General features: G+C 33.7%; 3 protein-coding genes across 3 annotated transcripts; all 3 read left to right on the top strand.

The window, feature by feature from the left end:
- The first annotated feature begins 8,628 nt into the window (after positions 1-8,628).
- LOC140820828 (protein FAR1-RELATED SEQUENCE 5-like) lies at positions 8,629-11,074 on the top strand. Its single transcript, XM_073181193.1, has 3 exons — positions 8,629-10,438; positions 10,535-10,599; positions 10,674-11,074. The coding sequence occupies exons 1-3, from the start codon at positions 8,727-8,729 to the stop codon at positions 10,691-10,693; spliced, it is 1,797 nt and encodes a 598-aa protein (XP_073037294.1). The 5' UTR covers positions 8,629-8,726; the 3' UTR covers positions 10,694-11,074.
- A 970-nt stretch (positions 11,075-12,044) lies between these two features.
- On the top strand, positions 12,045-13,058 carry LOC140820822 (protein FAR1-RELATED SEQUENCE 5-like). The gene has a single exon (XM_073181184.1). The coding sequence runs from the start codon at positions 12,045-12,047 to the stop codon at positions 13,056-13,058; it is 1,014 nt and encodes a 337-aa protein (XP_073037285.1).
- A 1,494-nt stretch (positions 13,059-14,552) lies between these two features.
- On the top strand, positions 14,553-15,900 carry LOC140820824 (mediator of RNA polymerase II transcription subunit 32-like). The gene is made up of 2 exons (XM_073181187.1): positions 14,553-14,692; positions 15,262-15,900. The coding sequence occupies exon 2, from the start codon at positions 15,285-15,287 to the stop codon at positions 15,720-15,722; it is 438 nt and encodes a 145-aa protein (XP_073037288.1). The 5' UTR covers positions 14,553-14,692; positions 15,262-15,284; the 3' UTR covers positions 15,723-15,900.
- The last annotated feature ends 1,823 nt before the right edge of the window (positions 15,901-17,723 follow it).

Genomic DNA, 17,723 nt, shown 5'->3' with positions numbered 1-17,723 from the left:
GTGAAAAGAAAATTGAATGTGAAAAAGAAAGCACTTTTAGCCGAACAAGTAAGTGCAATCATTCAAAATAATAATACTTTGAAATACAAAGACCCAGGTTGTCCTACTATTTCTTGTATTATTGGAGAACGAAAAATTTAAAAAGCATTGCTTGACATTGGAGCTAGTGTGAATTTACTTCCATATTCAGTTTATCAAGAACTCAATCTAGGCGAGTTAAAACCTACTTCGGTAACACTTTTACTTGCTGATAGATCTGTTAAAGTGCCAAGAGGTATGGTAGAAGACGTGTTGGTCCAAGTTGATAACTTTGTATATCCTGTCGATTTCATAGTTTTAGATACACAACCTATTGAAGCTTGTAATGCGATTCCTGTAATTTTAGGTAGTCGTCCATTTTTAGTAACTTCTAATGCTCTTATAAATTGCAGGAATGGAATAATGAAGTTGTCATTTGGTAACATGACCTTGGAGCTTAATGTGTTTAATCTTTGTAAGCAACCACATGACAAAGGAGATGAAAGTGAAGATGAAAATATTATTGAAACTCTTGTGGAAGAAAACATTCAAGAAGGGAGTACTCGTGACCAATTAGATATTTGTTTAATTGATACTGTTAAAGAAAATATTGAAATTGATCTTGATGATTTTATCAGGTATCACTCGTTACCAGGATCAGAAAAAGAATTTGAGGCAAAATATGAGAGCAAAGACGAACCACCCATATTGGAGTTAAAACTCTTGCCAGAAGAATTGAAGTATGCATTTCTTGGAGAAGATGAAACATATCCGGTGGTAATTTCTTCCAAACTATCAAGTAATCAAGAAGGTAAATTAGTTGATATGCTTAGAAGACATAAAAATGCAATTGGTTGGACACTAAAAGATCTTAAGGGCATTAATCCACTAATTTGCACTCACAAAATTTACTTAGAAGAAAATGCTAAAACATCTCAACAACCACAAAGAAGATTAAATCCACACATGAAAGATGTTGTGAAAACTGAAGTTCTCAAACTACTCGATGTTGGGATTATCTACCCTATTTCTGATAGTAAGTGGGTAAGCCCAACACAAGTAGTTCCAAAAAAATCTAGCATCACAGTGATAAAAAATGAAAAAGGTGAATTGTTAACAAGTCGAGTCCCATCTATTTGGCGGATGTGTATTGATTATAGAAAATTAAATGACGCCATTAGAAAGATCATTTTCCATTACCATTTTTGGATCAAATTTTAGAAAGAGTAGCAGGTCATCCATACTACTGTTTTCTTGATGGATATTCAGGTTATTATCAAATTCCCATTGCACTCGAAGATCAAGAAAAAACTACATTCACATGTCCTTTTGGAACATTTGCATTTAGAAGGATGCCATTTGGATTATGCAAAGCCCCAGCAACATTTCAAAGATGTATGCTAAGCATTTTTTGCGACATGGTTGAAAATTGTTTGGAAATATCATGGATGATTTAACTGTCTTTGGGAATACATTTGATAATTGTCTTGAAAATTTGGAAAAAATTTTAAAAAGATGCGAGGAAAAAGGTCTTATTTTAAATTGGGAAAAATGTCATTACATGATTACTTCTGGAATTGTTTTGGGACATGTCGTGTCATCTCATGGAATTGAAGTTGATAAAGCAAAAGTTGATGTCAAGGAATTTACCCCCTCCAAAAACCATTAAAGAAATTCGCTCATTTTTGGGACATGCTGGATTTTATAGGAGGTTTATAAAGGACTTTAGTTTAATCTCTAAACTCATTTGTAACCTCTTAACAAAAGACACTGCATTTGAGTGGACTCCAGAATGTCAAAATGCTTTTGATAAAATCATTCGACATTTAACATCAGCTCCTATCATGCAACCTCCTGACTGGTCTTTACCATTTGAAATCATATGCGATGTGAGTGATTATGCAGTCGGTGCAGTACTGGGTCAAAGAAGAAATGGTAAGCCTTATGTGATATATTATGCAATTAGAACTTTAAACAATGCTCAAATGAATTACTCCACAACTGAAAAAGAACTACTTGCTGTAATATATGCATTAGATAAATTTCGTTCTTATTTGATTAGATCAACGACTATTGTGTTTACTGATCATTCTGTTGTTAGATATTTGTTGACCAAACAGGATGCAAAGACACGACTGATACAATGGATTTTGTTGCTCCAAGAATCTGACATTGTGATCAAAGATAAAAAAGAACCGAGAATGTCGTAGCCGATCATTTATCGAGACTAGTAACAGGATCATCTTGTGAAATGACACCAATTAACGATAATTTTCCTGATGAACATCTATTTTCAGTTACTACTACACCTTGGTTTGCTAACATAGTAAATTTTCTTGTGACAGGAAAAATGCCACCGCAATGGAGTTCCCAAGATAAAAGAAATTTTTTGAATGAGGTAAAAAACTTTTATTGGGATGATCTGTATCTGTTCAAGTATTGTCCAGATCAAATTTTTGATGTTGCATACCCGACAATGAGGTAAGTAGTGTCATTAAATTTTGTCATTCAGAAGCATGCGGAAGACATTTTTCTTCAAAGAAAACGGCTGCAGAAATCTTGCAGTGTGGATTTTATTGGCCCACTTTGTTTAAAGACACCCACGAAATCTGCAAGATCTGTGAAAATTGTCAAAAATTGGGTGCGATTTCAAAAAGAAACATGATGCCTTTGAATCCTATCATTGAAATTGAAATCTTTGACTGTTGGGGAATTGATTTTATGGGACCTTTTCCACCGTCGTTTGGATACTTGTATATTTTAGTTGCAGTTGATTATGTTTCCAAATGGATAGAGGCAATTCCATGTTGAACAAATGATCATAAAATCGTCATCAAATTTTTAAAAGAAAATATTTTTAGTAGATTTGGAATTTCTCGATCCATGATAAGTGATGGGGGAACTCACTTTGTTAATAAACCATTTGCTTCATTAATGAAAAAATATGGTATTACTCATAAATTAACTACTCCTTATCATCCTCAAACAAATGGACAAGTTGAATTAGCTAATAGGGAGATAAAGCAAATTTTGGAAAAAACTGTTAACTCAAATAGAAAAGATTGGTCTCTGCGACTTAGTGATGCACTTTGGGCATATCGAACAGCTTTTAAAACATCATTGAATATGTCTCCCTATAGGTTGGTTTATGGAAAACATTGTCATTTGCCTGTGGAATTGGAACATAAAGCTTATTGGGCGATCAAAACTTTAAATTCAAGCATGGATGATGCCAACAAATTGCGTAAATTGAAACTTAATGAACTTGATGAACTCAAAAATGACGCGTATGAGAATTCAAGGATTTATAATGCAAAAATCAAGTCATTTCATGATAAAACAATTCTTAGAAAATCTTTTGAGATTGGTAAAAAAGTTTTGTTTTATAATTCTCGACTTCACATATTCCAGGAAAATTACGATCAAGATGGACAGGCCCATATGTTGTAAAGCATGTATATCCTTATGGAGCTGTGGATATTGAAAATCCTAAAAATGGTGATGTTTTTAAAGTGAATGGACAAAGGCTTAAACCATTTTTGGAAAATGAAATCTTTCAAGAAGAGTTTATTTCCCTTTCTGATCCTTAAATTTTTATGTTGCATTTAATTTTGTTATTTTTTATTTCAGGTTTCTTTAATCTTTTTATTTCCCGGTTAAATGGCGGATAACGGTACTCCGTGACTCTCATAGTCGTTTAAATCAGTTTCCCACAATTGCTGATACAAAAATAAAAAAAAAATCATTTCTTTTCTTTTCAAAATGGATGAAATTCTCTCAAATATTTGTAAATATTTTCCTCCTGTTTCTGAAAATGTTCTAAGAAAAATTTATGCAGGAAGGTGTGAAAGATTGAGATTGCTAATGCAAAAAGGAATTCCAGAAGATATTCGTCTTGTAATAGAAGCTAAGGTCCGATTAGGAGGAGAAGTTCCACAATCATTGCTCATTCGGTATTTGCCTGGATTAGGAAAAAGCACTTATGCGAAAAAACGAAGGGCCAAAAGTTTAGGGGTCTGTCATAAGTGTGCGAGATGGACTTGTGACAAACGATGCAGATCTTTGGGATGTGTTTCCAATAACAAAGAAGATAAAATTGGTTTCATTAAGAATGAGCTGAGTAAGGAGTCTTTAGATAACATCTTATTGACTCTTGAGACGCATTCTAGTGGACATGTGCATATTGAACTTCTCCGTTTGTGGAAACAATTCCAAGATGAGCGTCATAGTCTTGGGAATCCGACTAAAAAAGACCCTGTTTGCCAATTTATAAGAAAATTGGATGGGAAGCATATCCTCGACTCATAGAAGGCGTTGAAGCCGTTTCTGGACGTAAAACCAGAGGAAAATTGCATGGCTGGATCCTCTACACAAACATTGAAAAATATTTGTGTATTTTTTGGGTCGAGCCCTGGAAAAAATGAAGTGTTTGTAGAAGCAGCGAATAATCTTGGAAAGATATTGGCTGAGAGAAAAATTCACTTGGTATATGGGGGAGGTAATATTGGGTTAATGGGATCTGTTTCAACATCTGCTCATCTTGGAGGTTGTCAGGTTTTGGGTATTATTCCTACAGCTTTAGCTGAAGGAAATATTACATGTGTTACGATTAGAGAGGAATTAAAAGTTTCTTCTATGTATGAAAAGAATCACTCAAATGATTGAAAATTCTGATGCTTTTATCGCACTACCAGGTGGTTTTGGTATATTAGAAGAAATTTTTCACACTGTTTCTTGGGCACAACTTAATATCCATAATAAACCTGTGGGCTTGTTGAATATCAATAATTATTATGACAGTTTGTTGACATTTCTTGATAAAGCTGTGGAACAAAATTTCATTTCAGAAAATTCACGACGGATGCTCATCTGTGCTTCGACTGCCGATCAATTAATTGATGATTTGGAAGCTTTTGTTCATAAGCTTGATCCGATGATAACAAAGATCAATTGGTCGCAATCAAGCAGTAAGAAAAGAAAGTTGGATTATTGATTCAAAAGTCGTGGATTGGTTTGCGTTTGTTTCAGTTTGTTATCTTCAATAAAATTTCAGGTGATATCTCTTTCATTATGTACTCTTTATTAATAGTTATTTTGACATTAGGGACAATGTCATATTCTGATTGGGGAGAGAACAAACTTATAAAAAAAATTAAAAAATTTTAAAAATATATATATATATATATATATATATTATTTTAAAATAAAATCATGTTTATTGCTTGTATCTTTGTAATTTTTGCAAAAATATTATACATTACATATTTGAAAGGTTTAAATTAGAAAATGTATTAATCTATGTAAGGATGTTTAATTTTTATTTGAAAAAAAAAAGTCAATTTTAATATTCTGATCAATATAAAAATATGATTTATGAAATCTTTTTGAGTGATTAACCATTGTGATAAAATCAGGTATTAAAGTATATGGCCCAAGATATACCTTATATGAGTGCCTAAAATTTTAAACTCACACATATTTTGTGAGTGAGTGGAGAGGACTGAGAAAACAGCTTTCGAGCATTTATTGATCATGAGAGAGACTATCTATTGTTTAGATCTTGAGCTCTTATTTTGAAAAAAAATGATATTTCCTGAAAAAAAAGAGGAGAAAAATACAAAAAAAAAAAGATATTGAAGATCTATGTAATTTTTAAGTTATATGCTACGACCCATATATCTCTCATAAAAAAATAAAAAAAAAAGAAAGAGAGAAATTTATTGTACAAATTAAATAAATATGTGGTCAAGAAGTATAAACTTAGTCTGATTCCATGATTTTATGAAAAAAAAAGAGAGAAACATATATCAGGAAAAAAATATATAATAAGAACAACTAGATTTTGAATCAATGGATTTTCTATCTTTTAATTAGTTTGGCTCGTCTGTCTGTCTGCATTCTGTAAACCATTTTTCTGAGCATTTATCTGTATTCCAACTCCATAAGAGAAATCATTTCCATAAATTGAAACATTTATTAACCTGTGAGGATATGGAGTTGAGACTCTTACTAGGAATTTCTGAAGGCTGTGTACATTTAACTACTTGAAATAAGCTTTGAATCGATCATCTCAAATTATTTCATAAATTATAATTATGATGATCTTGATATAACTTTGACAGTTTTCAAATTTACTTTAAACACTTAGATAGTTCTGATTACATTTCTATTTAAATTAATCAATATGTTGTATTGTTATTAACGCTTAAATTGCTAGGGACTAGCAATAAGCTGGTTGGGAGGTGTGATAAACATAAAAATTGTACATTAATTAAATATTTTATAATATAAATATATAGTTTTGTTTTATTAAATGTTTAAATATTATATGTTTTATAATAAATTGTATAAAATATAAGTTGTTGTGTAATTACAAGTTTTTACTATTTTTTACAGGTTCGATAAAACAAGAATAAACTTGGAGTTTCAAATGGGATTAAGATGATTCTTGGACCTGTAGAAAGTTGATGTTAATATCTACAATATTGATGGCAAGAATGAGATAAAAATCTTCTCACAAGTGAGATCAAATTGAGCAATAAATAAAGTTACCAAATGAGTGGCAGTTTTACCATGCTCTAATATTTTGACCATATCTCTCAAATTACTTGGTCAAATGGTTTGAAAAAAATACCACAACTAAACAACTCAATTATCCACATGTTTCTTTTTATGTGAAGAAGCAAATTCGGAGAAGAAGATTTTCAAAAGTGATGTGTAATATAATATAATATCTTGGAACACCAATGAAGACTTTTGTGTAAAAAAATAATATTTTATTTGTGGTTGTCTCCCCAAATTTGGCTATAAATAGGGGTGCATTGTAATATATTGAGATATCCCTCATTCTATGAACAAACCTTTGAGTTCATAATATTTCTCTCTATATTTTTCCTTTAATTCTTCATTTAAATATAATTAGCATGATAATTTCATATTCAAAATTTTACACTTTGAATAATGAATAGCTAACTTCCTAAAGTTGAGATGATAAGGTGAAACTCTTAGCATGATAATAAGGTTAATAAAAGGTAAGAATCTATGTTTTATATTATTTAATCATTATTTATTGTTTATGTTATATTTATTTCTTTAAGCATTTTTATACCCTACTTATAAATGGAAGTTTTGATTTATTGTTGCTATATGTCACACTAAATTCTTGGAACCATTTAAATGTTAGTTTGGTATTACCAACCATTTAAAGTGGATGCCTTGATTTATTATATATGAATATATTATAAAATTAAATTCTTGGAACCATTTAAATATTCGTTTGGTTTTACCAACCATTTAAAGTGGGAACCTTGATTTACTATATATAAATATATCATAATATTAATTTCTTGGTACCATTTAAATGTTAGTTTGGTTTTACCAACTATTTAACCTTGATTTAGTGTTTACAAATATATATATATATATATATATATATATATATATATATATATATATATATATATATATATAGGGAATTGATACCCTGGGCGCCCTTTGGTGAGCGCCCAGTAGCTGTCGCCCACATGTGCAGTTTATTTTTTTTTAAAAAATTTGACGTTTCGCGACGGTTTTACAAATACGTCGCAAATGGCGACGGATTTTAACAAACCGTCGCGAAGCCCACATGTGCAGTTTATTTTTTTTAAAAATTTGACGTTTTGCGACGGTTTAAAAATCCGTCGCAAATGGCGACAGATTTTAACAAACCGTCGCAAAACGTCAAATTTTTTTAATAAAAAGAAAAGAGGGGACAGAGGGGCGTTCCCAAATTTCGTGTCCCACCTTCGCCCAACAGCCCTTCTCCCACCTACGCTCAAATCTTTACGTTAAGAAGATTGAGCGAACTTCTGGAGCTCTCGTGCGGGGAAATATTCCGACGACATCAGAAGGTAAATCGATGTAGTTCTAAATTTCATATTCCGAAGAAATTTCCAATTTATGATTTTGAAGGTTTCCGGTGTATTGGCATACATGTTCTTTAATGTTTGTGAAGTGTAAGTCTGCATATTTAATTAATTGCACTAGGAAATGGTGTTGATGATCTAGCTATTTATGTATACGGAGTATTTATAAATTTATTCATTTCTAGTATGTTTTGTTAAAATATATTTTATACTTGATGTTGTTTCTCATATGATTATATTGTTACCGTCGCTAATCGTGCTCGGTTAATCCCCAGACAATCCTCGCCAGCACCTTACCGCCCGCAAAGATTTTCGAGCACCACCCCACGTCTGCCTAGCGCCACTGTAGATGAAATGGATCAATATAGTGGAGATGAACAATCGTACATCCCCCAAGTCGGTGATGATCAGAAACCCCAGATTGGTATGAGATTTGATTCGTTAGAGGATGCATTCTCATTCTACAACCAATATGCCCGAGAATCCGGTTTTAGCGCGAGAATGAGTAATAGCAAGAAAAGTAAGAAAACAAACGAAATTGTATGGAAGAAATTTGTATGCTTTAAAGAAGGGCATACAGATGATATTCGATGGAGCAAACAGACAAAAAAAGATCAACCAAGAAAAGAAAGAGCCCGTGGTGAGACTAGAACCGGATGTTTGTCCAAGATTTCAGTTGTCAAGGAACAAACAGGTCTGGGTTGGGTTGTCAGTACTTTCGTTGAAAGTCATAATCATTCATTATCGACTCCGTCGAAGGTGCATTTGTTACGCTCGCATCGCGGTATTTCTGCATCAAAAAAAATGTTGAGTCAACAATTTGCAGAAGCCAATGTGCCAACTTGTCAACAAATGAGATTATTTGAGATAGAGTCTGGTGGGCCTGAACATGTAGGTTTCATAGAAAGAGATATCAGAAACTACGAGCAAAGTGTTAGGGATGAGCATAAGGGTATTGATGCAGAAACATTGGTCGATTTCTTCGAATCTGAGAAAGAGAAGAATTCATTGTTCTTTTTTGATTATGAGACTGACTCGGACAACAGATTTACCAGGTGTTTTTGGACTGATCATGTGTCAAGAAGGGCATACACTGCTTTTGGTGACGTGGTTGTGTTTGATACTACATACAACACCAACAAATATGGGATGATTTTCGCACCATTTGTAGGAGTTAATCATCATCATCAGACCATTCTTTTTGGTTGTGGATTGTTGAGTGACGAAAAAACAGATTCTTTTGTTTGGTTGCTTAATAAATTCCTAGAAGCCATGTGTCAAGGTGCCCCAAACTTGATTATCACTGACCAAGATCCGGCTCTGACGAAAGCCATATCACAAGTTTTTCCTCGAACAACACATCGATATTGTTTGTGGCATATACTGAACAAATTCTCTGAGAAATTAAACCCAATGACTTTCCGTGATCACTACGAAAGCATAAGGAATGCCATTCTACATTCCTCCACAGATGAGGAATTTGAGAGTTCCTGGGAAGCTGCTATGTCTAATGCTAACTTGGAACAACATGATTGGCTGTCGTTGATGTTTGATTTGCGACATAAATGGGTGCCAGCATATTTTAATCATGTATTTTCTGCGGGTATGTCAAGTAGTCAGCGGTCCGAAAGTTCACATGCTTTTTTCAAGAGATATATATCTAGCAAGAACTCATTGATGGATTTTATCATTCGTTTCAATAAGGCACTCCGGCACCAAAGACACAATGAGTTAGTTGCAGATCATGTCGATATGAATGAGCGTCCCAAGCTACAGTCCAAATGGCCAATGGAATCTCAGATGGTGACGGTTTACACGAAAAAGAAATGGTTGGAGTTTCTAGAAGAAATGAGTCAGAGTCATGGTTATTACGTGCAAACAGAATCTGTGGGAAATGAGTTTGGGATTTACAAGGTAATGAATTTTCAAGCTTCTTCTTCTTCGAAACCAAGAGTGCTTACACATGTCATACAAGGGGATGATATATTGTGCAGTTGTATGAAATTTCAGTTTGAGGGCATTCCATGCAGGCATATGTTAGCATTTTTTCGTATAAACCAAGTCTTTCATTTGCCTGATAAATATATACTGAAACGTTGGACGCAAGCAGCAAAGAATGTAGAATTTTTTCCTACAGATGAGCCAAATGTGGTTGAAGCTCCAGAAAGATGTTTGATGTCAAGACATTTGAGGTTATCCTATAAAGCTTCTGCATTAGTTGATATTGCATCATTGACTGTTGAGGGAACAAATTTCTTGAATGCACAGTTTGATTATATTGGCAACAAAATGAAAGATTTGAATATGACTACAACAGTAAGCGGTGGAAGTCAATGTAGAAGAGCCACAGATAGGGCTGTTGATATCGTTGATCCTCAAAAAATTAGAACAAAGGGATGTGGGAAGAGATTAAAGTCATCAAAGGAGAAGGCAACCACACAGGGAAGAAAATGTCGTGGGTGTGGACGCCGAGGTGTGCAGCATGACAAGCGTAACTGTCCAAATTTGCAAGACGGGTATGTGTTTATCAACAATGTAAATTTTTAGTATTTTTGTATATATTTGGTTAATCATCAAAATTAATATATGGTGGCATACTCAACGTTCTTCAGGTCAACTATTAATAATAAAAACGAAGAAGAAAGCTCAGATGACGAAGATTTTGGATCGATAGATGGTAATTTAAATCTCTAAATATATGTTGTTAATCATCAATATTTTTTTTATTCATAACTGTTTTGAATTTTACAGGTTCTAACAACTGGATTTGATAAAGGTTATTATTTTATCAAGTTGAATATGTGCGATGGGGTAACCATTTTATAGTGCTTTATCAAACCTCTGTCGTGGATGAAACATCGAGCTTTGAGGTTTCTGTCACCATGAGAAGGATCCTCTGCTTAATTCAAGAATTAGCATTGTAGAATTTTCAAATTCAATATGATAACCATTCTCTGTCAAGAAATCTTGGTGTTTTAATTTTCCTGCTGCCATATTGTTGTATCGTTCTCTTTCATATGACTTATGGAACATGTATAAAAACCCGCTGTGGTCGACGTAAAACATCATGTTTGTGTCGCGTAGTAAATTATTTCTAATTTCCACCTGTCTAATGCATTTGTGGGCTGTTGGGCGAAGGTGGGACACGAAATTTGGGAACGCCCCTCTGTCCCCTCTTTTCTTTTTATTAAAAAAATTTGACGTGTTGCGACGGTTTGTTAAAATCCGTCGCCATTTGCGACGGATTTTTAAACCGTCGCAAAACGTCAAATTTTTAAAAAAAATAAACTGCACATGTGGGCTTCGCGACGGTTTGTTAAAATCCGTCGCCATTTGCGACGTATTTGTAAAACCGTCGCGAAACGTCAAATTTTTAAAAAAAAATAAACTGCACAGCTGTCGCCCACTGGGCGCTCACCAAAGGGCGCCCAGGGTATCAATTCCCTATATATATATATATATATATATATATCTACTTGAAAATATTTATAAGTTTTGGTATATATTATATACTTATAAGATAATAATATATAATATAATATAAATATGATTATTTAATATATTGGAACCATTTTATTAAGTGAATTTCAATATTGTTCGTTAAATGTTAACTTTATTAAAATACCAAGAGTGGATCCTTTAATCTCAACTACTTAAATTAAAATTCGAACAATTAAAATTTACCCATTAAAGATTCAAACAATTAAAATTAAAAAGAAACAAAAACAAAACAAAACAGAAAGACATTGTAGTGGACTTGTAATTACCTTAGCTTCCCTGTGGATACGATATCGGACTCACCGAATTATACTACTTGTGGACAACCTGCTCTTGGGAGTGCAACAATCAGAGTCGCAACACAGAGGCCGGGATAAAACCTTCTAGTGCTTTGTCGTATATGGAAAAAGAGTCACACGGGGTGGAGAATTTAGGTTTCATTCGAAAAGATGCCTACTATTATCTGAATTATGTGACGAAGGGACACTCAAGGGTTGAAAATGGTGATGCTTTCGAATTGATACAATATTTTAAAACTAAAAAGAAAGAAAACAGTTAATCTTGACCTACGGAGAAACTTAATTCATGTCAAATGATGAAGATTTATTTTATTGGGATGTCCAAATGGATGAAAATGTTCGTCTGTCTAATTTTTTCTTCAGAGATAGTCGAGCTAGGATTGATTATGAATACTTTGGTGATGTGCTTTCTTTTGATACAACTTATCGGACTAACAAGTATAATTTAATATGTGCTCATTTTGTTGGCATAAACCATCATATGGATAATGTGATGTTTGGGTTAGCTTACATGTCTGATGAAACAGAGACTTCATTTCAGTGGTTGTTTAAATCATTTATTGAATCTATGGGAGGAAAACAACCAGAAACAATTTTTACGGATCAGTGTCAAGCTATGATGAATGCTATTGAATTGGTGTTTCCTTCGTCACAACATCGTCTTTGCCAATGGCACATTTCAAAAAATGCTCCTTCGCATCTGGGTCATTTGAATACCAATCAAGCATTTAAGGGTATGTTTATGAAGTGTATGCAATCTTGTGATTCTGAAGAAGAATGTGAGGGAGTGTGGACAAAAATGATTCATGATTTTGTTCTTGAAAACCATTCGTGGCTATGGGGAATGTACAAAATACGACGTAAATGGTCAACATCATTCAGTAATGATAGATTTTGTGCTGGACTTAAGGCTACCTCTAGAAGTGAATGCACAAACTCGATTTTGAAAGATGGTGGAAAGAAAACTTTTACTCTTTTTGAATTTGTAAAGAGATTCCAAGAAATTCAAAAACGGTGGCGGATAAAAGAGAGTGAAGAAGACTACAAGTGTCGACATAAATTTCTTGCAATTTTGGTGAAAAATCAGCCATTGCTACGACATGCCGCATTTGTTTACACACTTGAAGTCTACAAGATATTTGAACAAGAATTGGTGAATTCTTTAGACATTGAGTTTGATAGTTTGCCTTCTTTCATGGGCAATCCACTTGAGTTTGCTATAAGATCACTTGGACAATCAACTAGGGTTCGAAACGTCACACTAGATGTTGAAACTAATGAAATCAAATGCACTTGTCATTTTTTGAGACTGTTGGAGTGTTGTGTAGACATATTTTGATTGTTCTAAAATTTATGAATGTGCATGAGATACCGGAGAAATACATAAAGATGCGATGGATGAAAACAATTCGAAATAGAGTACAATGTGGTGAAAATTTTGGTATGGAAAGCGAGCATGAGTCGGATGTTGATGAGACTTTGTTACGATCTTATCACAAAAAGTACGGTTCATGTTGATGCGAAAAAATTGATTAGAAGAGGGCTTCAAAGTCTTTCGACAGAGTTGAATGCCATGCTTGAGAACTTGAAAGTAAATAATGAAAATGTTGGTGAAGATGATCGTCAAAGAAATCAAACAGTCGTCCGTGATCCTGCTTTTGTTAGATCAAAGGGAATAAATAACTCGAGTATGCGAAGCCATTGGGTTTCCAAAGGGAAGAAAAGAAAGGTAATATTTATATCCAAATTTAACATTTTAGTTATATTGTTGTTTACTTGATTTTGTTATTGTGTAAATATTTTAAATGATACTTTTTCTTTATATATAGAAAGAACAACTAAAAATATGATGGGTAGAGTTGAAAAGATTCATCATGCAAGAGATGGACCTTCACTTGGAGGAACAAACACTCATCCATCGTATTCTTCTCAAAATGGAGCTCAAGAAATGCCTCCTCTTCATTTGCCATTTCTATTATCTTGTACAACATTAAATTCGGTAATCCATATGGTAAGTGAAAAATATATATGTTGTTTGATTATATAATCAAATACATTGATATTACTCACATAATACTTACAAAGGAGCATGAACATGGATTACATAACAACTTAAGTGGATTGACTCCAAATCTGATGCAATATTTATGTCATAACATTCTACAGGTTTGTACCTTGTTTTAAATGTATATGGATACTACTATTATATAAAACATAAAGTCTTTAACTATTATAAATTGGGTGTATTTTTTTACAGGATAATTGAAGACCTCAAAGTTCTGGACATCTTTTGAAGATTTTGAATGACATTGCTTAAATATGTTTTTGCTCAAATATTGCAATGAAAATATAATGCTACTCATCTATTGGTTGGAAAATATATATTGTTTTTATGATGATTATATCATGTTTGAATTTTAGTATCATTTATATTGTTTTTTTTAATAACATTAAGCAGTTTTTTGTGCATTATAAGGAGTTCAAATTTAATTTTAGTAAATATAAATTTTTTATAATATTTAAATTTTATCATGTAAAGTCTTAAACTTCTAATTGAATCACTCAAAATTGAGTTTTTCAATTTTATACGTAGGAAAAAAGTCAAATAATAAATAAATAGTAAAATAAGAAATAATTTCAAAATAAAAAATTAGAAAATAAGAAAGAACTAGAATCACGTTTATTTTCTCTTGTCTTTACTTAATTATGGTTGGACATTGAAAACATAAAAGAAGAACTATGGTTAAAGCAATAAAAAAAACAAGAGAAAGAAATTTTAAAAAAATAATATAATGAGACAGGGTCAAACAAAGGAGATGAGGTGTATAACGCCTGGAGGAGCATAAACTCACCCCCAAAAAAAAGGTTATCCTCCCTGTTCTCTCTCTCGTCCTGCCAAAGACTTGAGCTCCAGCTATTTCTCTACTGGTCAACCAGCTGTGTATATTCAATCTTCTTCGTTCCCAGGAGCAGGTAAAATACTTCAAAGACGATTTTCTATAGTCGTTGTTTAGCTCGAGTATTTTTGTTGAGGCCCATTTTCCCCAATTCGATGCCCTAATTTGCTACTGGTTTATTCTAAGTAGTTGGATTCTGCTATAGTTTGTTGTTTGAAGGTTTCATGCTATATGCCATCTGGTGTTAACTGTTCAAAAGCCGTGTTCATTGTTTTTCATCTGTTTAATTTACTGAAAAATGCTGATTTTGGCATTCTGGGTTGTAATTTATTTGGAGACGAGTGAAATTTGAGCGATTAGTTACTGAAATTTTCTGCACAATTTTGATTTAAGAACATGATTTTTCTCAAGTCTTCGGATATATCATATGTTGACTGCTTAGCAACTTGGGCTTTTCTTGTTAAAAATCAGGTACCTATGGTCTATATTTTGGAAATATGATGCTTGGTTTTACTTAAACAGGTTCCATATAGGAATATGTTCTGCAATTTGGACCATTTTGTGTTTTGTTTGGAACTTTATTTCCCTTTGTTGGTGTTGTTCATGAAGTGGACATGGAGTTGCTTATACAGTATCACTTTCCAGGACTTAGGCTCTGCATAATTTACATGGACAGCATTGTAGATTCTCTGAGTAGTGCATATCAGGAGTTTATTGCTGCAGCTGCGGCTGCTTTGGAGGCAAAAGAAAGTTCTGGTGGCCAAAAAACTCCAGCCACGGATGCTGCGCTCGAAAACTTTAAGCAGCGGTGGGAAATGTTCAGAGTTTATTGTGATCAAGCAGAAGAATTTGTAGAATCCGTGAAGCAAAGAATAGGGTCCGAGTGCCTTGTTGATGAGGCCACTGGATTTGTTGCTAGTAAACCAGGACAGACCGTTCAAAGTGGTCTTCCACCCATAAGTGCTGTACGGTTGGAACAAATGAGTAAAGCTGTTCGATGGTTGGTGATTGAACTGCAACAGGGATCGGGAACTGGAGGTGGTTCATCACATCACAATGCGGCTGCTCCCTTCGATGCTAGATTTACCGAAGATGCTACTCAATAGGTAATCCGAGTTATATCTACACTGCCTGTTAGGCTTTCTCATCATTCTTGAATCTGTTGCGATTGATTATAAATGGCTTGATATCTTCTTCGAAAGGTTTGTCCTGTTTGAAAGAGTTGTTGATCATAAACGTACAAGAATTAATATATTGTGTGTATCCGAAGTTAGTGTTGTGTTCTGTTGTTGTCAATACGAGGGCACAAATGCAACGGAATTTGAATATTTAACACATTCGTAAACTTTTAATAAATAAACTCCAGTTTTAAAACTTGTGCAAAGCTGATCGAGCAAAATTTGCACTGTAAAATCCTTATTAAAAATTAATAATGTTCAAGCTCGAAATAATTGCAAGTGCACGATGTCAAATAATAACATAGTGTAAGACAGTACGAGTATCGTTCGTCTAGAGACTGTATTTCGCAATTTTTATTCTAAGTTATTAAAATCTTTAGCAACGATAATTTGGATGAACGTGTACTACTATAATGTTTAAATAAAAACTCAATGAAATACAAGAATTAAATGATGAAATATATCAGCTAGATAAATGAATTTGTTGGGAATCTCAGTTCACCTGCCCCTCGTCATTTATTTAATTCGTTCGATAGTGATCTACGCTTCTGACATAATTTCCTATCCAATTGAACACGCCCTCTCGAGCTATGTCAAACTAATTATACTCAATAATTAAATCTCTTTAATTAATTATCACATGTGAATTGCATGTCGTTCTATGAAATTCCCTAGCTTTCGCCCTACCAGACTATGATTATTGACGTGTATCCGACTTCATAATTCTATGTAAATTGTAACTCCACGAACTATGCTACTTGTTTCTATCACGGGCTATTCTCTCGAACTCACTCGAAATCTAAAATCGTTATTAAAGTTAGCTACGCTTTAACAACGCGATAAAACAATAGCACAATCAAGAATAAATCAAAAGTCGATATGTGAATTAACTAAACTTGGTTTCGGGGTATGATCCCCTTAAATCCCAATAAATAATGTAGATTAGCTACTCGATGTTATAATAGAACTAAGCAAAACAATATTTAAATAAGAGAAAATAAACTCGAAATACGAGTCATGACGAAGTTGCGAAGAACGGTACCCGGAAATCTTCAAATCTTCACTCCAAGCCTCTTTTTCCTTTCCCAAGCTCCTTGGCTGCTGAATAATGAATGGAAAAGACGTTATAGGGTTACTTGTTGCCGCCTCCCTTGGTCATCATCTCGCGGAAGGCAAGAAATCATCTTTAAGAATTTTTTCCAAAATTTGTCCCGCTCAGGTGGTAAAGTGCGGCACTCGCGCCCGAGCGCCGAGTCTTTTGTAATTCAGCCTTTGAAAATCACACCTTGCGCCCGAGCAGTTATATTGTACCGCCCGAACGCCAACTCCTCTGCCAAGGCTTCCGGAAATCCATACTCGCGCTCTAGCGGTAAGATTATACTGCTCGAGCGCCGACTTTTCTGCCCCATTCCTCTCCTTCTTGCGTGGCTTGTGTATTTCTCTCCCATTTTCAGCTCTCCGACCATTTTATCTGCAAGTTCATCACGTACGAGTGAGACATGATCATATGTATATGCTTACTCTAAAACAAACAACATGTAAATGAAATGCACACATGCACAATGGAAACACACACAAAAGTAATGCAATAAAACACGTAAAAACGATATTTATCAACCCCCTCATACTGACCTTTTGCTTGCCCTCAAGCAAAATAGGTCATAGACCACAACCAAGACACTAAACAAAACACAAAGTAAAAGTACTAAAACAACTAAATTGATTGTGAAACAGCAAACTGACATATCATGCTTCAGCGGGTTTTTGAAATACATCCAATTAGTCAAATCACGACATCCATTAACACCCCCCGTAATAACGAACTTGAAAAATGGATCTGTTTATCATAAAGAGATTCGTCGTTCTTGACCCTGCTTCACCTTAATTGTTATTTGAACAAGTCAAAGTTCTGTCTTCGTCCGAGTGTGG

The sequence above is a fragment of the Primulina eburnea genome, unplaced genomic scaffold (assembly GCF_022965805.1).
Source record: "Primulina eburnea isolate SZY01 unplaced genomic scaffold, ASM2296580v1 ctg186, whole genome shotgun sequence".
Classification (NCBI taxonomy): Eukaryota; Viridiplantae; Streptophyta; class Magnoliopsida; order Lamiales; family Gesneriaceae; genus Primulina; species Primulina eburnea.
The sequence above is the reverse complement of the archived record's forward strand: the minus strand, read 5'-3'. Positions and strand labels throughout refer to the sequence as shown.

Excerpts from the sequence above, each read along its gene's own strand:
- LOC140820822 (XM_073181184.1), top strand. The coding sequence starts at position 12,045 with ATGGATGAAAATGTTCGTCTGTCTAATTTTTTCTTCAGAGATAGTCGA.
- LOC140820828 (XM_073181193.1), top strand. The coding sequence starts at position 8,727 with ATGTTGAGTCAACAATTTGCAGAAGCCAATGTGCCAACTTGTCAACAA. Across the intron at positions 10,439-10,534 it reads TGTCCAAATTTGCAAGACGG|GTCAACTATTAATAATAAAA; the intron begins GTATGTGTTTAT and ends AACGTTCTTCAG. Across the intron at positions 10,600-10,673 it reads AGATTTTGGATCGATAGATG|GTTCTAACAACTGGATTTGA; the intron begins GTAATTTAAATC and ends TGAATTTTACAG.
- LOC140820824 (XM_073181187.1), top strand. The coding sequence starts at position 15,285 with ATGGACAGCATTGTAGATTCTCTGAGTAGTGCATATCAGGAGTTTATT.